The sequence below is a fragment of the Artemia sp. Qi Xiang Cuo genome, chromosome 3, assembly GCF_049724085.1.
Source record: "Artemia sp. Qi Xiang Cuo chromosome 3, ASM4972408v1, whole genome shotgun sequence".
In the NCBI taxonomy this organism is placed as follows: Eukaryota; Metazoa; Arthropoda; class Branchiopoda; order Anostraca; family Artemiidae; genus Artemia; species Artemia sp. Qi Xiang Cuo.
The window spans coordinates 82,143,352-82,164,689 of record NC_142796.1 but is presented as its reverse complement, the minus strand read 5'-3'; the positions used below and the strand labels follow the sequence as shown (position 1 = coordinate 82,164,689).

At 36.4% G+C, this 21,338-nt stretch overlaps 2 protein-coding genes across 2 annotated transcripts in view; both read right to left on the bottom strand.

The window, feature by feature from the left end:
- Positions 1–1,379, bottom strand: part of LOC148954630 (E3 ubiquitin-protein ligase ZNF598) — a 71,204-nt gene extending 69,825 nt beyond the window's left edge. Inside the window, exon 1 of the mRNA XM_089086658.1 lies at positions 1,161–1,379. Within this exon, the coding sequence (XP_088942784.1) occupies positions 1,161–1,334 (174 nt within the window). The 5' untranslated portion in view covers positions 1,335–1,379. The remainder of the gene's footprint in view (positions 1–1,160) is intronic.
- Positions 1,380–7,750: 6,371 nt separating this feature from the next.
- The window catches only part of LOC148954629 (uncharacterized), a 52,449-nt gene continuing 38,861 nt past the window's right edge, over positions 7,751–21,338 (bottom strand). Inside the window, exons 4-6 of the mRNA XM_089087177.1 lie at positions 15,278–15,491; positions 12,179–12,309; positions 7,751–8,372 (exon numbers count right to left, since the gene is read on the bottom strand). Coding sequence (XP_088943303.1) covers positions 7,848–8,372; positions 12,179–12,309; positions 15,278–15,491 — 870 coding nt within the window. The 3' untranslated portion in view covers positions 7,751–7,847. The remainder of the gene's footprint in view (positions 8,373–12,178; positions 12,310–15,277; positions 15,492–21,338) is intronic.

Here is a 21,338-nt window from a genome sequence, read left to right as displayed (position 1 = left end):
GAAACAAAATTTGCCCCCACCCCCCCTGATGTAGAAATATATACCCTGAATTGGCATATATAGGGGGGTTGAAATTCATTTCCAATAGAAATGATCATTATATTCGTAATCAGCATAAAAAAAGGCATTGAGTGGTATATTCACTTTATGCGTAAGTCAATAATATGATTTGGTAGAAATTTACCATGAATATACCACTTCATGTGTGCAGGGAGGGGGCAGCTGCCCCCTCCTAGACCTTCAAATTTACATTAGATATGGCTGAAAAAGCAGATGGTTTGGAAAAAGCAGTTGATAAAACTCCATCACACTATCAACTGCCCCCTCCTCCCTAGACAATATGCTGCCTATGCCCATGTATCACTTGATGCCTTTTTTATGCTCTTTCCAAATATAATAGGCCTAATCATTTTTGTCAGAAATGAATTTTACCCCCACCTATAGCCTATACCAATTCAGGGTATATATTTACACATTAGGGGGGAGTTTAAACTTATCTACCATTTACATCAGAAATAAAAATTTCCCCTGCCCCCCCCTAATGTGCAAATATATACCCTTAATTAGTATATAGGCCTATAGGGGTGGGGGTAAAATTCATTTCCAAAAAAAATAATTATAATATTTGAAAAGAGCATAAAAAAAGGCATTGAGTTCACTAGATATTCACTTTATTCATAGGCCTAAGTCAATAATATGATTTGGTAAAAATTTAACAACTTTTGATTCAGAGGCTCATTTAAGAAGAGTCCTCCTAATTTTTTATTTTAAGTTGATTGAAAAAAATTGTGGATGCAAGTTTAATGGCTACAGGAGGGTTTTATAGAAAATCCTAAATTATCAGCACAGAGAAAAATTTTGATCTGAAAAATTTTTTAACTAAAAATGACCAGCCAGTCAGTAAAATCTCCTGCTTCCCCCTCCCCTGAAAATTAGTAAAAACCATGAGTACGGTAGAGATTAGTTCTGGCTAAAGTGTTGGTGATTATTTGGCTAGCTGTCTGACTAGGCTAGCCTACTGGGTATCCTACCCTAGGCAAGATAGGCCTACTATTATTATAATAAGGCATTTTCTTCAGAAGAGCTGAATTCCCTGATGCAACAAATGAAAAAAATGAAAATTTGAGACTATTTCAAATTCACCATATTAGTGAGACTACCTTAGGAATCATTTGTCTGCAAATAGGACATTCCTGTGTCCTACATAAGACTCTCATCCTAGTTGAGCATTCATAGCAAACTGGATGATCACATTGACCAACTGAGAAGATGTCGACATTCTTAAAGCAAACAACACAAGTGTTTTCTGATTCACTCTGACGTGACAAAGCCATGGATCTTATTTTGAAAATTATTTAATGAATTATCCTAATTAAAGTTGCTGCTGTGGTGACAAATATTTGCATATATACATGGTTGCCGACAAGATGTCGATCAAGATATACTTTTCTGAGTTTCCAAAAACAGAAACTAGACTTTTATAAGACACGTTATTATCGACGTTACTTTTTAATTAACATATGCCGTTTTTATATCAGAAAACTCACTAATAAAGAATATTTCGATTAAAGTGATTGAGAGTTTTTGCATATTCTGCAGCTTTACACAAGAATCCTTGAGCTTCTTGATCTTTAAATTTTCATCTGTCGGGCAAGAAATGCCACAAATAAAGAAGACATTCAGTGATACGAGCCTCAAGCCTGACATTGATGAATTATAGCTTCCAAGCCTCTCAGTTCATTTTAAAACATTGCTGCACGCATACATCCTTAATTTCTTGGCATGGTTTTCTTCAAGTGCTTTCATTAACGTCATCTATTGACCATTGATCTCCGGTAGTTGGGTAAATCATCACCAAGCTGACAGGCAACAAGCCAGACTCCGCAAGGCTCACTCATAAAACAAGAAGAAAGCCGAGTTTCAATTACGTGCACCTTAGCTAATGAGCCTTTGCTATCACTTCTCAAGAGCTAAATACTGATCTGGCTAAAAATGATGCACCAGCCAAAAAACGATTATTTACCTCATGCAAAACGATGCGATAGGCCTTTTTAACCGATGTAAAGCCATCATCATATTGCTAATTATGAGTCATACAAAAATTGGTCACATTGAGTCCAACAAAAATTTTTTAACGCAACCCATTGACCCAAAAAAAGAATAAAATTATATTTTAAGTTGAGCTCTGCTGAGATGGAAAACTTTTAATTTGATTTTTTTTTTAAATAGGTATGGTGATCCAAAAGATTGGTTATTCAGCTTACATAAATCCTCAACAAAAAGATTATGTTTGACTCAAAGATTAAAAAAATATAAGATTCGCAGTGATAGTGAGATGAGAAGTATCTAGATGAATACGGTAAATAACCGCAACCCAAAAATTTGACTCGATTTGACAGAAGAAATCCTATAGTATATCCTCTTCGATTCAGAGGTCGTTCTAGCCTATCTTGCACTCAGAACAAAATCTTGATTAGCACCCCCCCCCCCCCCTGTCTCCCAAAAATGGTCAGGCCAAATTAAAAAGAAAAATTCATTTAATAGCAAGATTTTCATTTATTAACAAAGTTTTCCATATATTTGAATCTGACTTTTCTAACTTTAGCCTCTGCAAAATTATTAATTATTTCATCCCAATTGATTCCTTCAAATTTTTTAATTCGGTCTACTTACTTCTTGCTTAAAATTCAATTTAAAATTGCTGAAGTTTGGTCTTCTAACATTTTTTTTAAGGAACGGTGATGAGGATTCAAGGAAAATGACAATTTCGGATTCAATTTGCTTATTTTTACTGTCAACTGCGCCCACTACTTTAATTTAATTAAAAAAAATTCAAAATTAAAAAATGATTATAGCAGTTGGATTATTTATTTGAAATTTTGTGCCCAAGAAATTTCTGCACCCGGGGCAAGTGTCTCCTCTACCCACCTTAAATATCTCTTATTCCATTGTACATTAGATGCCTCTCTAATTGGCAAGTTGATAACATAATCCACAATGCAAACTTCAGAAAGGCATAAGTTTGATCACGAAAACCCTTTCTACTAGCGTTTATTGAAAAATGATCTAAAGACTCATTATTATCTTCCTGGGAAAATGGCAATTCCTGGACAATCGAGACAACATACAAGAAAATATTTTCAAAAAGATGGAAACAACAAAAAAATGACGATGTTGAATTCCACATGAGGAAGAAAGGAAGGTTCTTCCCTTCACTTACCTGCTCTTTAAGCTCCTAGCCACCTTTAACAGCACAACAAATTACAACCATATGGTAAATACTTGCATCCGATTGCATTACTAATGCTGCTATTACTAGCAACTCACCGCAGCCCAAAGCCACCTGATGCCAACACAACTACGCACGCTCCGATTGTACTGCATAATCATGTTGTGTTTATACCAACTCTTAGTTCATAGGTAGCGCAATAGCCCTGCCTAAGTAAAGAACGATGTTGGCACAATATATTATTTTTTTTCTCTCCATACCAGGGCACTTCGTATCAAAGGAGTTGTCTTAGAAACTTCGAAAAGGGCTCATTCTATTGAAAATTGGAGTAGCTGGTGCCCACTTTAATTGTCGAAAGTAATTAAAGGGCAACTAGCCCCCCCCCACGCCCATGAGTTCCCCAAACACATCCAATCAAAATATGAAGATAGCCATTTGGTCCAGCGAAGTTGATTTCTAGATAGAAGATTTGTTTTTGAGGAAGACCCTCCCCAAAAACCCTCGGGGCAAAGGTTTTAATTTATTCCCTGAGGGCATGTAAGAACAATGTTGGCACAATGTATTATTTGTTATTTTTTTTTCCGTTAGAGCAGGGCACTTCGTATCAAAGAAGTTGTCATAGAAACTACGAAACGGGCTCATTCAATTGAAAATTGGAGTGGCTTGTGGCCTTTTTAATAGTCGAAAGTGATTGGAAGGCAAATAACACCCCGTCCACGCCCAACATTTCCCGAAACACATCTAATTAAAATTTTGAGATAGCCATTTTGTTCAGTGTAGATGATTTCCAAATGGAAATTATGTTTTTGAGGAGGAAACTCCCCCACAGCACTCAGGGCAAGGGTTATAAGTTATGCCCTGGGGGCATATAAGGTTTTATATAGAAGGCGTTGTCGTAGAAACTTCAAAAAAGGCTCATTCAATTGGAAATTCAAACGGCTAGTGCCCTTTTCAATAGTCGAAAGTGATTAGAGGGCAACTAGCCCCCCCCCCCCCAACACCCATCATTCCCCCACACAAATCCAATCAAAATTTTGAAATAGCCATTTTGTTCAGCGTAGTTGATTTCCAAACAGAAAATATGTTTTTGAGGAGGAAACTCCCCCAAAACCCTCAGGGCAAGGGTTTTAAGTTTTGCCCTTGGGGCATATAAGGTTTCTATAGAAGGCGTTGTCGTAGAAACTTCAAAAAAGGCTCATTCGACTGGAAATTCAAAGGGCTAGTGCCCGTTTTAATAGTCGAAAGTGATTGGAGGGCAACTAGCCCCCATCCCACGCCCAATATTCCCCCAAACACATCCAATCAAAATTTTGAGATAGTCATTTTGTTCAGCGTAGTTGATTTCCAGATAGAAAACATGTTTTTGAGGAGGACACTCCCCCACAGCCATCAGGGCAAGGGTTTTAAGTCACGCCCTGGGGACATATAAGGTTTTTATAGAAGGTGTTGTCATAGAAACTTCAAAAAAGGCTAATTAGATTAGAAATTCAAAGGGCTAGTGCCCTTTTTAATAGTCAAAAGTGATTGGAGGGCCAATAGCCCCCCCCCCCAAGCCCATCATTCCCCCAAACGTATCCAATCAAAATTTTGAGATAGCCATTTTGTTCAGCTTAGTTAATTTCCAGATAGAAAATATATTTTTTGGAGGACACTCCCCAATAACCCTCAGGGCAAGGGTTTTAAGTTATGCCCTGGGGGCATATAAGAACGATGTTGGCACAATGTATTATTTATTCATTTTTTCCTTTAGAGCAGGGCACTTCGTACCAAAGAAGTAGTCGTAGAAACTACGAAAAGGGCTCATTCAATTGGAAATTGGAGTGGCTTGTGCCCTTTTTAATAGTCGAAAGTGATTGGAAGGCAACTAACACCCCTTCCACGCCCACCATTTCCCGAAACACATCCAATCAAAATTATGAGATAGCCATTTTGTTCAGCGTAGTTGATTTCCAGATAGAAAATATGTTTTTGAGGAGGACACTCCCCCACAACCATCAGGGCAAGGGTTTTAAGTCATGCCTTGGGGGCATATAAGGTTTTTAATGAAGGCGTTGTCGTAGAAACCTCAAAAAAGGCTCATTCAATTGGAAATTCAAAGGGCTAGTGCCCTTTTTAATAGTCAAAAGTGATTGGAGAGCAACAAGCCCCCCCCCACGCCCCTCATTCCCCCAAACGCATCCAATCAACATTTTGAGATAGCCATTTTGTTCAGCTTAGTTGATTTCTGCAGAGAAAATATGTTTTGAGGAGGACACTCCCCAATAACCCTCAGGGCAAGGGTTTTAAGTTATGCCCTGGGGGCATATAAGAACGATGTTGGCACAAAGTATTATTTATTCATTTTTTCCTTTAGACCGGTGTACTTCGTATCGAAGAAGTTGCCGTAGAAACTTCGAAAAGGGCTCATTCAATTGGAAATTGGAGTGACTTGTGCCGTTTTTATAATCGACAGGAATTAGAAGGCAACTAAATATCGGTCCGTGCCCACCGTTTTTAGCCATAAATCCAATCAAATTTTCTAGATAGCTCTTATGTTTAGCGTAGTTGAATTCCACATAGAAATTTTATTTTTGAGGAGGACACTTCCCCCCAGCCTTCAGGGCAAGGGTTTTAAGTTATGCCTTGGGGGCATATAAGGTTTTTTATAGCAGGCGGTGTCGTAGAAACTTCAAAGAAGGCTCATTCGATTGTAATTCAAAGGGCTAGTGCCCTTCTCAATAGTCGAAAGTAATTTGAGGGCAACTAACCCCCCTCTCACGTCCACCTTTTCCCCCAAACACATCCAGTCAATATTTTAGATAGCCATTTTATTCAACATAGTTGAAAATTTTGGAAATTAGGTCTTTAAGGATGGGAACCCCTCCCTTTCCCACAGCCCTCAGGGCAAGGGTTGTAAGTTATGCCCTGAAGGCATAAAAGATTTTTTATTGAAAGCGTAGAAACTTCAAAAGGGCTCATTCAATTGGAAATTGAAAGGGTTAGTGTCTTTTTTAATAGTTGAAAGTGATTCGAGAGCGACTAGCGCCCCTCTCACGCCCACCGTTTTTCCAAACACATCCAATCAAAATTTTGAGATAGCCATTTTGTTCAACGTAGTTGAGAGTTCTTGTAATTAGGTCTTTTAGAATGATAACCCCCCTCAGAGCCCTCAGGGCAAGGGTTGTAAGTTATGCCCTGGGGGCATATAAAGTTTATATAGAAAGTTGTTATAAAAACTTCAAAAGGGCTCATTTAATTGGAAATTGCAATTGCCCCTTTTAATAGTAGAAATTGAGTGGAGAGTAATTAACTCCCCGCTTACGCCCACCATTTCCCCAAAAACATTCAATCAAAGTTTAGAAATAGCCATTTTGTTCAAAACGAGCAGAAATTAACATAACTTGGGCACAAAACCCCTATGCCTTCCCAAGGTCAGAACAAAATTTGCACTTTACTGAAAAAAATACAAATGAATGTGCATTGTCAGTTTAATATACATATACTGGTATTTAGTAATCACAATGTTAATATTATTTCAGTTATTAAAGTTATAAAAGTAATAACATTTATTTTATTTCAGTAAAGTGCAAATTATATTCTGGCTTTGAGAAAGCATAGGGTTTTAGAACCCTACTCATAGTAATTTCTGCTCGTCTTGAGTTTGACTCGGTTATTTATTGTAATTTCTGTTCGTTTTGGGTTTCATTTATTTATCGATGCCGATTTGTGTATTTTCACGCTTGGTAGATTATTTGATTTTATTTTTGCTCATTTTTTGTTTAATGGAGTTATTTACTTTTATTTGAAAAACTTATTCTGTGGAAAAAGATTTTTAATTGATACATAAAAAATATAGGTCAGAGCTGGGCCTGTGTAGATTTTGTTTGGAAACAGTAAAAAGCCACCACCAAAAAGTATCAACGATTCGAAAAAGAACTCTTGGAGGGAGCAAAGGTGCTCAATTTAAAACAAAGAAGGATACTTAATAGGAGGAAAGCGAGTATAGCCACAATTTTAATTTGTGTGGCATCAATTGTGCCACATTGGAAATTTTTCATGAATACCTTAAAAAACCTGGGCGAAAGTCACTACAATTTATAATTTGACTTAGTTTTCACCTATAAGAAAGTTACTGTGAAATCGATGGTAATAATTCGAGAAGTCAAAGTCACCGTTCCACATCGGTCATTTTTAGATATTCAACTAATAAACTACGATGGGAAAGGGCGGTTGTAGGAGTTTATATAAAGAAAAAAGACAAGATCAAGGTAAGCATAGGGATAAATTATAGGGGAGAATCGTAAAAATCTTTAATACTGGGTGTTGCAAGTTCAAGCTCCTTTCCCCTCGTCTGCTTCAAGATATAATTGATTTCACAGATCCAGAGCTTTTTACACAGCAAGAGCAATAATACGAGATTTAATAATAATAATTAATAATAATAAGATTTAAAAGATTTAATAAAAAAAAATTTAAAAAGATTTAATAATAATTCGTAAAAAGATTTAATAATAATAATAAAATCATAATAATAAGACTGGATAACAATTATATGATTCAAATGTAATCTGAAAAAAAGAAATATTACATAAACAAATGCTAAGCATAATCGGACACAAAACGATTAGGCCTAGTTGCATTAGTAGCAGTCAACTGATGGAGTATTTCCATGATTTCCTTCGAGAATTGATAAAACTTCTGTTCCAAGCAATTCAAGGTCACAATAAATATCAGATGAAAGCTGACACTCTCTTATAACATCATCAAAGTCAATTCGGAATACATGCTTATTCAGCAGTTCTGGAATTTCGAATAGGACTTTTGCCTGAAGGGATTTCAAAATTCGTGCAGTTTTTTCTTTTACTGGTTTTTCATAGTCTTCGATACCGACTGCAAGTACTTCTATCCAGCTTGAAATAGTTTTCATTAGTTCCTTTTTCGTTTCTAAGCATTTTTCTATCTCCTTTTCCCAGTGATCTAAGCATCTTAGTTTGACTTCCCAGTCGAGATCATTTATCACGAGCTTCATACAGTGCCCAATTTTCTCTAATTCCACATTGTCCATTTTTTGATTATTCGCAAGAGTGGATAGAGTCAACACAGCAGAACGTCGACTGATTCCTTCAGTGTCATTTAAACAAATATCAATTACTTTATCAATAACCTGAAAAAAGGCTACGTTAAAACTTCAGCTTTTTGTGAGCTTAGTAAGATAGTTAATAGAAACGGTGGGAGAGATAAAAAGAAAAAGAGAGAGAGAGAGAGAGAGAGAGAGGGAGGGAGACAGAGAGAGAGAGAGAGAGAGAGAGAGAGAGAGAGAGAGAGAGAGAGAGATAGAGAGAGAGAGAGAGATAGAGAGAGAGAGAGACAGAGAAAGATAGAGAGAGACAGAGAGAGAGATAGAGAGAGAGAGAGAGAGAGAGAGAGAGAGAGAGAGAGAGAGAAAGAGAGAGGCAGAGAGAGGAGAGAGAGAATCACTAGCCAAGCTTTAAAAGTACATAAATTTTTTTTCTTTTTGGCCTTGCGTGGCACTTCAGCACGTGACACCCTTACACTAAGTTTTAATAGAAGACAGAAAACCCCAACAACAGAAAACTCTCCTAGCAAGGTGGTTCAACAGGTTTTAGTTTGACATAGAAAAAAATTACATTTTTTATTAAAGATTATTATGGCAAAAACCGCCGCATCTTAAATGTTGACAAACCCATTAGAGCCAAGTATTGGGGGGGGGGGGCAAGTATTAAAGCCATGATGTACACTGCTATGAGAGGCTAAGATACTGCGAAAAACATTGACATGGGTCTCAGGATTGACAGATGTTTACTTTTATCCAATCATTACTGTTCTAAATTGTAAACTATTAATCCATATCTTCTTAAAAACAAGAAGCTGACTTGGCACCCAGGAATAACGCCCATAGAGTCCTTTTCACTTTTTTCGGATATATATATATATATATATATATATATATATATATATATATATATATATATATATATATATATATATATATATATATATATATATATATATATATATATATATATATATATATATATATATATATATATATATATATATATATATATATATATATATATATATATATATAGAACCCCGACAGACCTGTGGTTTTGCTGCCGGTCCCTGGCATGCCTACGTGGCAGGCTTTTTTATATCGATTTTCATTGTCGCTTGTCTTTTAACCGAGGCTGTTGTCCCAGTGAATAAGCTGGTTGATTTACATCAACGTTCACTTCCCGAATTTTCATGTAACTTTTGGCGTTGTTGTTTGTGCCTCGGAAAATTTCTTCCAAAAGATCCACTAGGTTACGAAAAGGTTACGAACGATCCCATAATTTGAAGGATATGGAATGATTTCTTCAACAGCTTCAAAAACAGCTCAAAAGTACGTTTGACCATATGAAGGTGGTTCAAATCACCTTCAAGGGTTTATTGTGGATTTGCTTCTAAATAGATTTTGTGGTACATTTGTCCAGCTACTTTACTCTTGATGGTTCGATCATCGCTTATGTAAAATGAAGCTACACCAACACACGAGTTCAAGTTTCGGATTTGTTTGTGGAACTCTTTTGAGAGCAAGTGACGTCCTATAAAAGGCCAAACCACTTCATTTGGAAAATGTGGAGGTGGCAATGCAATTCGACCAAAGAAGCAGCAGGCTCCGAACGAATCACCTTTGTTGGCTACTCTTTTCTCAGGAAAATGGGGGACTCCAAACTGAATATATACAAAATTGAAGGGTCCAAATGACTTAATTAACGCTTGATCTCGTTTGTACTTCATTTTCTTGCAGCATTGCTTCAGACTTTCATCCATGCATTTTACTCTAGCTGTTCGGATTTATTCAAACTCATCTGTAATTTCACGTGACGTAACAGATACCAAAAAAGCCCTTCCCTAGCTTTCCCACAGTAATTATATTTTGGCTTTAATTGCGTTGTTATATAATTCAGTAACAACCAGGATTGTTCCCATGCCTCTGCCTTCTGAGAAATATAAAATACGCATTGGCATAATCATCGTTCTATTCTTTATTTTCAAGTCATAGGGTGGCACAATTTCAGTCAAATTAATAAATTCTGACATTAATTCAATTTCTCCCTCCTGTTTATCCTTTACAAACGCTAAAATAATACGTTCCTTATTCAACAAATCAACAAAAACACTTGTAGATCAATAGAGAAATTTATTTGACGGTAGCAAATGGTTTATTGGTTTAACAAAACTTTTGATTTGAAGACTATTATGCTTGAATCAAAAATAGAAACTGCATGAATATTTCAAGATAATTTATGGGTAAATTTCATACTCAAAGTCGAAGTATTCCAAACGAAAGTGGACCGACGAATGAATGACCTTTTACAAAACTAATAGAGAGCATCTAAACCATTGTACTATGACAACTAGTAATATTGATAAATCCATAAACCCCATGATGATTGTGATCATGAATTTGACAAGCAAAATTAGTTTAAGCCACAATAGTTAGTATTAAAAAATTATGTAAATTTTGCTGGCGGCCATTGTTTCTTAAGGATCATTTATTTCTTATAGTTTTTGGCCCGCAAATACATCTGCAGACCAAAAACTATTTAAATACTAATTTCCTTTGGAAGGGTTTAAATTTTTTTGCTGTTATTGTTTTGTGACCTCTGTAGCATATGAGACTAGCTCAAATAAGCTGACAAAGACATCTCCCCATATTTGTAGCAAAGTCCTTAAGAAATCTGATAAAATAGAAGACTGATCTATCAGGCTTTCAATAGTATTTTACCAGCTATGATGTTAATCAGATGGTTTTGCGGCATTAGCTGGTAAGTAAAAAGTGAACTGGGCTAATAGTAACCTAAATCCTAAGAAGTGGAGATTCGAAAACAACATATAGACCAAAATTTCTAGAAAACCTATCTGTGAATAATGTTTTGGCAAAGGCTTATATACGCATAGATTTTCAATAAGTTACCTTTCTGGAGTATGATGCCATATTTGAGTGACGTCACGGTTTGATTCTCTGTGGTTCTTTTGTACTTGGTTCCAGCTAAGAAAAGGTCGATGGCGTTCTCCGGTGTGTGATAAAGTAATGGGAAAAGATAAAATTTTAAACAGCTATAAAAAGGGACCTATCTGTGAACAATGTTTTGACAAAGGCTAATATAACGCACACATCTTCAAAATATTACTTTTCTGGAGCATGATGTCATATTTGAGTGATGTCACTGGTTGATTCTCTGTGGTTCTGTTTTACTAACGAAGAAAATAAAATCATTTGGAACTTACTCCTAACGCAATGGTATTGATTATATAATCAATAGTTATTACTACTTCTACTACTAACATCTCACTACTGCACCAAACCGCCGGAGGCCAACGCTAGCCTTAAGCCCCACGATGATGGTGTTAGACCGAAATGAATAGGAGAATTACACCCTATAATAAGTGAGTTTCATTATCATTATCCCCAAAACTAATACTATGCACTAGTCAAATTCTACACACTTCATCACTAATGCATTCTCTAAATTGTGGGTACAATGGCCCGTGGTCCGTTCTTTACTAACTAATTGTTTAGTATAATGCTAGGTTGCAGCTACCTCTGCAGCCACGATTTCTGTTTTTCTTGTTTTTGCCAATACTTCTTAAATAAAATTTCTAATAATCGCAAAACCGCATTTTTTGGGTCGCCCTTAAGGTATACCAGTGATCAAAGGTTTTGGCCAAGGCAATTCTAATGGTGTACTTTGTCTTTCTATCCGACACCTTTTTTAGGGGTTTCAGGTTTTTTTTACTATGGGCCATGTTCGTTTTTTCCTTGATTGCAGCTACCGCATTAACTACAATAAGGGATGATGTTTTTTTACTTTCTCTGGGGGTAAAATAGAGCTTCTACTCTTACAAAGCTTTCTTCTGTTTTAACGTATTTAATAAGACGAATCTGTTTGGACGTACCTTAACTTGATTTCTAGCCAGAAGCTCCTTAAATGAGATGTTTGAGGACGCCACTAATAAGAATTTTAAAGCAGTAGCTCTCACATAAGATTCATCATCATCCAAAAGATGAATAATGGAGACGGTTAAATCTACAAAGATAACACAAATAAAAGACATTTTTGGCCTCAAACTTTATGACAGTAGCTTTGAAATAAGACTCACCATCATCCAAAAGATTAATAACTGAGATTCTTAGATATACGTTTATAAGTTTAGTCAAAAAAAAAAAAAAAAAAAAAAAAAAAAAAAAAAAAAAAATCTTTGACCTCAAAACTACAGGAAGTACAAACAAAGTCTCGAGCTTTTACGGGGGGAATTTTTCCTTTGATCAATTTAACTTTTTTTTTTGGCCCCTTAGTTCTCTAAATACTATTTGGGGGGCAGTCGTTCATACGGGAAAACATCCATATCTGTAGATAGTTTTTGACTTTGCTGACATCTGTGAAAACAAAACGAATAAAACATATATTTGTGCTTATCACTAAAGGGGAATTTAAAAAAGATTCTGCGGGATGGGGGGGTACCGTCTACAATTTTATCTTTTCCTCATTTTAAAAGAATAATATTTATGGGAAAAGTAGTTAATGGGAGGTAACATACGTATCTGCAGATAGGTAGAGACAGGTACAAGAGCAGACAGAAATAGGGCACATATTTCTGTTCACAACTGTAGGAGAGAAAATAAAGTTTCCGGGTTATTTGCTGAAACAGTTCTTTTTCTTCAAAAAATTTGCCCTGGGGGGGGGGGCGTAGTTTGCAATCTTTTTTGCAATAATTAGCGACGAAGACCACACTACCATAATAACATTTCCATAATAAACAAAAAATAACAAGTAAAATAACAGGGATGTTTTTCCTAAAGACAGTGGAATTCCAAACTTTAAATGAATATTTCGACCCTATGTCCGAGGGCCGTCCTCAGCATAAAACAAGTGCAAATATAAAAGAAAAACTTACATTAAAATACGACTTTTAAAACAAAAAAATTTAAAAACAGCCCCAGCATCATAGCTTCAACGAAGTTCAACCCGGACTGATAGATAAAGTGAGGTGAGTCGATGCAATTCATTCAGACGAAATAAAAATAATTAAATACATGCATTCAATGTCAATCTTGCCTTTTTGGCAGAAAGCCTCAAAGACCTTTTTGTAGCAGGTTCAATAGTATTGTCTGCTGGGTTTGTAATATATTTTGTTAGATCAGTTTTAATCAAATTTGTGCATAAAGCATCTAGTGAGTACTGCCCCACATCCCCATTTAAAGAAATATTGTGATAAATACTGTGATAAATCACAGTAGTCTAATTTCAATTGATTCCCGAACAACCTGTTTCATGCCTAAGTCGTTACTAATGAGAGAGGATTTTTCAAAAAGTATTGTGTCGCCGGGGTTATCAAAAATATGGCTACTTAAAGCAATTTGAAAGGAGTTATTAGAACTATTAGAAATTAAGGCTTTGTCTATGTCCTCTTTATACTGTAGTAGGCGTTTTTCTAAATTCTATTGGTTTCTACCTACATAGTAATTGCCGCAGCCATATGGTATTTGATAAACCCCTCTTTGGTGAGTCACTGAGGTTTTATCTTTACCAGAGTTTAAAAAATTCGTAATTTTATAATTATTAGTGAATGCTACTACATACAAGTTATTTTTGTGCAAACATTTTTTAATTTAATTGTGATTTTTGGGATGTATGAAAGATATATTATATTTCAGGGCTTATCGGGAGCCTTACATGGTAAAAGATCTTTCTTTTTACAGGAGTGTCTTTTTACTCTACAGCTAATTGTATTATTAATAAAAAGAATGAGATACCCATTTCCGTAAAGTATATCTATGATAAAATTTATTTCTGTTGTGATGTGACTTGTGGGGAGGGGGGTGTGATGGAGATATCTATTGCTTTGCGTTGGTATTCTATAGATAGAATAGACTCATCAGGGAGGAGACTTTGCATCTTAGGATAACTCCTAGCTTCTTGGAGCAAGAGGATCTAATTTTACTGACATGCTCAGTCCATGAAAGATCCGAAGAGAGGTTAACTCCAAGTAGGCTAGTTTATCAACTCGTGTTATTGCCCCTCCTTTGAAGAAGATATCAGGATGAGCCCTCATATTACGCGCCTTAGAAATTAGGAGATCTTCCGTTTTCGATGCGTTAAAACTGACAAGCCACGCATCTGCCAACTCATCAATTCTCTCCAGGTCAGCCTGAAGCTCCTTGTGGAGTTCCCTGGGATGTTCGTTCTTAGCAATTGATGTTTTTGTTGTGATGCCATCAGCAAAGTGGTGAAGTTTCTTCATAAGGTTAATCCCTTAGTCGTTTATGAACACCAAGTAAATAATTGGCCCAAAAATACTTCCTAGGGGTACTCCTGTTAAGACTGAGCGTTCTTTTGATATAAACCCGTCGAGGACAACCTGCGATTAACGTTGACGAAGAAAGTCAGCAAGCACCTTAAATAGTCGACTATCAACTTCATAGAGTTTCAAATTACAAGGAACTTCCTTATGCCATACGCGATCAAAGGCTTTTGCGATGTCAAAGGAGAGAGGGTGAATATCGTGCCCCTGAGAAAGGAGCCCAACCCACTCTTGATACTGCGCAATTAGACAGTCTAACGCAGACCGTTTTCTGCGAAAACCGTATTGCGTTTCTGCCAACAACAGCTGTGACTCAAGGTATTGGTAAAGAGTCTTTTCAATGACGCTTTCATAAACTTTACCTACGCAGGACAGCAGACTTATTGGACGATACGATCCTGCATTAGCAAGGTCGGAATCTACCTTTGGAACAGAGATCACATGAGCAATTTTCCAGGCTTTCCAGGCTTCAAAATATAAACTTAATTGATGTAAAATTACTGCTACCTCTCAGGAATTAACAACTGAACGACACAAAAGGTACTCAGAATAAAAAAATTACTATAGTTAAAACTTTCTCAGGCAATTTAGAGGCGTTTTAAAATGCGAAAACACATTGAGCCCTTTTCTTCTAACGTACTACTAGGCGGCTAAAAAACATTGGAAAGTTCCATATGATATCTAAATAGGTACCTTCCAAGATATCATTTCCGATCTTCAAACAGCTTAAAAGACGAATAGCAGCATCCACAGCCGAGTCTCTGACTTCCCATGAGGAGTGAGAGACACGTATCTTTATGAAGTCAACAGCTTCCAACAGTCCTGTTACAGGTTTGTTATCTACATCATTCAAATTCTCCAAGATTTGAAAGCACAAGCCCATGGACTTTAACAGGGAGCAAACACCCTGAAATAAAATCTTTATTATTTCGTTTCTAAATGTCTTCCACAGTTGTCCATGATTTACAGCGTAAGTAATTTAAGACCAGACTTTATTTAAAAAAATACTGATTAGAGTGCCTAAATTAAAACAGTAAAGCTAAAATAAACAACTAAATTTATTCAAATGATTTTCAGTGAATTTAAAATGAAGTTTATATGAAATCTTAGTTTTCATAAGTTTGTCTCCTTATTCTTAGGAGTTATGCTCTCCATGAATTAATATTGTTCTTTACTTTTTCCTTAAAAACTTGATTTTCTTAGTTTAATCATAAAAAAGGATTCTTTACCAATGAATGTAAAGAAAAATAAGCAATAATTACAAACCTAGGAAGTAAACAAAATTAGTTGATGAAGCCTAAAATACAGCCCCACATTGCATCTATGTGGACCCACTGCATTATCTCTAAGTATTTGAGCTTACGCTCAAATTTATTGAACTAATTTATGATGAGGATATTTTCTGTTGAAAAAAAAAGTATTTTTCAAAATATAGGGTTTAGTTTCTTTTCGAAAATCATATTTTCGCTTTTTTTACTGAAACACTAAAAAACGTGTTTTCCAAAATCTAGAGGGCAATTAAATCTTTTTGTCGGCTGACGTGATCGGCATGTTCATTGACATTTTACCACCCTCATTAACTACTACTACAGACAATTACCCGCAGCACCAAGCCACCTGAGGCTAACACAGCTACGCACGCTCCTCCTCCATCCCGATCTATCCAAAGCCTTCCTCTTTACACCGTCAAAGGAAGTTCAACATTTGCCTTAAATATTTCCTCACGACACCCTCCCAACCCAAACGACGACGAGCTGTTTTTCATTTAGCCATAGATGGTTCGCCGGAAAACCTTTATCATATTATAGCCCTAAAAAGCGGAATTGAACCAAGCTTTTCGTACAGCCTACTGTTTGAAATACGGTCAGTTAGTCGGGTACCCAGAACAATTCATAGGCACTTTCTTTGGAAAATATCTAGCAAATCTTCATCCGCTGTTCGGAGCACCCATGCTTCAGAGCTATACTTGACCAATGTCATCACTGTAGCTTCCAATATTGTAATCTTTGTTCGCAGATTTATCTTTCATTTCTTCCAAACTTTTCCAACTGTGAAAAAACACCCTGAGCCTTGACTATTTTACTTTTAACATCTTCACATACCAAACGTCTTTACTAATAATGCTACCTAGGAAATTGCAGCTACCTCCTTGATCAACCTTTTCGTTGCCCAAAGTCACCTTTTCATATTCACTTATTCCTAGCCTTGGCGACTTAGTCTTCTTAACATTTATTTTTAAATCTATTCTAGCACCCTAAACTCTCAAAACCTCTAAAAAGTTCCTTCATTTTGTTAATACTTTCATCTAGGATGCTTAAATCATCAGCATAATCCCGGTCCGGGAAAAGTTTTATTCCCTATGTGATTCCGTAGTCTCCTACAGTCTTTGCTGTGCTCCTTAAGACAAAGTCCAGTAAGATGATCATCAAGAAATCGATTGATTATTCAGGCTAACCTAGAGCATGCTAAGGCCAGAATAATAAGGACCTCAGTTGGAGACAGGATTACAAAAGATGGCAATCTTTTTCAGGCTAACCTAGAGCATGCTAAGGCCAGAATAATAAGGACCTCAGTTTGAGACAGGATTACAAAAGATGGCAACGCAACATCGTCTTTATTGCACTGTCAGAAAAGGTCAGGAAGGTCCTTGGTATTACGTTGAGAGGCAAGCTCTACTTTACACTTTGGAATAACATTTCCTGGCGAGGCAATTGCCCAGAACTCTGCTGTTGCATCTTTGATGATTTTATCTTCAAAGAAATGGATAGAAGCATCAAGTAGAGATATCATCCTGAATTCCTTTATGAATGTTCATTTGCAAAAAGTTAAAAATGCAGAATGCACTAATCGTTCTATCTCAACACATGCAACAAACGAACGAAAATTCCCTAATCACATCCAATTCGTAAAAGTATTGTCCACCTCATCCAAAATTATCTGGTGACAATTATCATAGCTGGCACTGCTATACTTCCAAGGTAGCTATGGAATTTAATAGTAATCTATTATGACAACTCCAGGAAAACAGACCAGTTGTTTTCAATAAATATCAACAAACGAATTTCACCTGTAAGGATATTTGTTCGTAAGGTGGGACTAAGGTAGCCCACTTTAAGTGTCCACGGATTCACTCTATCAACAAGTCCATCAGAATTGATAGAATCCAAATTGAAAATTTTTCTTAATGCACATAAAACAAGTTTGGTAAGCTTACTTATTGTTACACGTTTATATAGGTCTGATTGTGAAAAAGAGAAAAATTAAAACAAACTAAGCTTATTTTCTTCTAACTTTAAACATTTTGACAATTATTTAGTGGTAATTAGCGTTTGTCTAGATAAACTGAGTATTTTTCACCACTGAATTTGTGGGAATGTTCAATATAGAAATTTCCGCTCATCCAATATCACTCAAGATGCTTCTGAATACCTTGACCTACCGATTTTTCTTCTCTCAACGTCGATTAAGCAACATAAATTAAATCAATAAAATATTAATATATAAGTTGTTATAATTAATAAGATAAAACAAAACGTCCATGTTTTATAAATTCAAAATATTTGCTCAACTCTCACTGCATTTTTAGAGAATCTCCATAGTTAAAAGAAAAAAAAATCTAATTTCAATTTAATTTGAGTTCTTCTTTTAACCTAGTTAATCTTTTTACAAATAGACTTACGGTTCATTTACACATTGCGGAAATCTGTCCGTATCTTTTCGAACGACGGCCCAGAAAACGCTACGTTTTAAGGCAAATTTTCAAATAAATGCACCAGCATGACCCTCCCCTGAAAGCTGTTGAGCAATAGAGAGCCCAATGACATCTTTTTTCTTGGTTTTCTTATAGCCTGGGTGAGCTGTATCATACAGCTGGGGTAGCCTTGAACCAATGTTATAAGATCATGAAGTTTTTGAATGATCCATAGCCATGTTTTTATTCATTTAAAAACCTTGCCAAGAGTCCGTCCTGATTTGATCAAATCGTTGCGGAAAGCTAGAGAGTTTTTCAAGCACGAAAACGGACGGAATCTCCGCACAGATTGCTAAATCCGGACGGATTTCCGCAATGTGTAAACAAACCATTATATTCAAAGTAGATATTCAGATATATCAAAATCTCAAACATTGTTTAGTTTTAGGCCAAAAACATTAATCTTGCCAAAAATTCTAAGTAGACACTTAAAAATTTATAAAAAGGTCATATTTGGTTTAGTTTTAGGATGCATTTTTTGACATGAAAACTATGGGGGGGGGGGTATTGCAGCCCTCTGTACTATCTATACAAATTCTGTTGTGAAAGGCAAAACGTCAATATTTTACAATATTTGCCAAAGCGTTTAAATAGCATAAAATTAAAAAGAACAATAATAAAATGTATTTATAATTAATAACGTAAATAACGCTGCCTTTTCTGTGAAAATTTATCATGCAGTTCCCATAATTATGTTCTTGAAACACTTAAATAAAAAAAGGCTATGTCTGACCAGCACTTAAGGGCTAACTGATTGGGTGTCTCATGTAGTCTGACTCAATTAGCATTAAAAACTGTTTTTCATCGCACAGTCTGGAGCGTTTCACAATGATCAATCAATAAATCAAACAATTTATTTAAAGGAAACAAAAATAATTACAAAATTGCTTTAAGATTCTCATAGCGATGGAGGGTTTTCCAAACTGTATCACATAGCGTTAGCATTTAAACTAAACTCACATGGTGATACGTAATGTAAGGGTTACATAGTGGTAAGTGTTCCCCACGTAAACAACGACAAAAATTAATGAAAGCGATGACATGTGTGAAGAGTTCAAGCCTGTGTTGGGGTATAGGGTTTGTTCTCAGCAGAGTAATGCGGGGCCCAGAGTTCAAACTTAGGTATAGCAAGACACTGCAGGGCTGACGCAAGGACATTAGAAGTCAGGAAGCGTCCTTAATTCAAGACCTCGTTCAAGTTATTTTATTAATATTATAATAGCTTATGCTTAGAGCCAACGAAAACGAAACTACGTCGAATGGTGGATATTTTACGAGAACCTGGATTCACCTGACCAGTAAATAGCCATACAAACTGCTATTTGAAACTTGCTAAAAGACAGTGTTGACTTGTTTGAAGTGACAGTTCATTCAGTGACAGTGTTCCCTGTCACTGAATGAAAATGGCAGCGTTAAAAAGAGAGTATGTTGCAAAAGTCTAATTTTTATAACTTAAGAATTCTTAAGATAACTTAAGAATTTCTTAAGCATTCCTAAGTCATTCTTCATCTTCAAAAATTACTTATCATGGGCAGCGCGCTAGCGCTGCCTAAGTAAAGAACGATGTGGGCACAATGTGTTGTTTTTTGGGTTTTTTTTCTCAATACCCGGGCACTTCGTATCGAAGGAGTTGTCGTAGAAACTTCGAAAAGGGCTCATTCGATTGAAAATGGGAGTGGCTTGTGCCCTTTTTTATAGTCGGAAGTTATTGGAGGGCAACTAGACCCCCCACGCCCATAATTCCCCCCAACACATCCAATCAAAATTTTGAGATAGCCATTTTGTTCAGCGTAGTTGCTTTCCAGATAGAAAATATGTTTTTGAGGAGGAAATTCCCCTACAACCCTCTGGACAAGGGTTTTAAGTTGTGCCCTGGGGGTATGTAAGCTTTTTACAAAAGGCGTTCTCTTAGAAACTTAAAAAACGGCTCATTCGATTGGAAATTCAAAGGGCTAGTGCCCTTTTTAATAGTCGAAAGTGATTGGATGGCAACTAGCCCCCCCCCCAAGCCCTTCATTTCCCCAAACAAATCCAACCAAAATTTTGAGATAGCCATTTTTTCAGCGTACTTGATTTCCAGATAGAAAATATGTTTTTGAGGAGGACACTCCTCCACAACCATCAGGGCAAGGGTTTTAAGTTATGTCCTGGGGGCATATAAGGTTTTTATAGAAGGCGTAGTCGTAGAAACTTCAAAACAGGCTAATTTGATTGAAAATTCAAAGGGCTAGTGCCCTTTTAATTGTCGAAAGTAATTGGAGGGCAAGATGTGGGCAAAATGTGTTTTTTTTTTTGTTTTTTTCTCCATACCCGGGCACTTCGTATCAAAGGAGTTGTCGCAGAAACTTCAAAAAGGGCTCATTCGATTGGAAATTGGAGTGACTTTTGCCCTTTTTAATAGTCGAAAGTGATGGGAGGGCAACTAGCCCCCCCCCCCCACACGCCCATCATTCCCGCAAACACATCCAATCAAAATTTTGAGATTGCTATTTTGTTCAGCTTAGTTGATTTCAAGACAGAAAGTATGTTTTTGAGGAGGACACTCCTCCACAACCCTCAGGGCAAGGGTTTTAACTTATGCCCTGGGGGAATATAAGGTTTTTATATAAGGTTTTGTTGTAGAAACTTCAAGAAAGGCTCATTCGAGTGGAAATTCAAAGGTATAATGCCCTTTTTATTAGTCAAAAGAGATTGGAGGGCAACTAGCCCCCCCCCACGCCCATCATTTCCCAAAACACATCCAATCAACATTTGGAGATAGCTATTTTGTTCAGCGTAGCTGATTTACCGATAGAAAATATGTTTTTGAGGAGGACACTCCCCCACAACCCTCAGGGCAAGGGTTTTTAAGTTATGCCCTGGGGGCATATAAGGTTTTTATAGAAGGCGTTGTCGTAGAAACTTCAAAAAATGCTCATTCGATTAGAAATTCAAAGAGCTAGTGCCTTTTTAATAGTAGAAAGTGATTGGAGGTCTACTAGCCCCCCCCCCACGCCAATCATT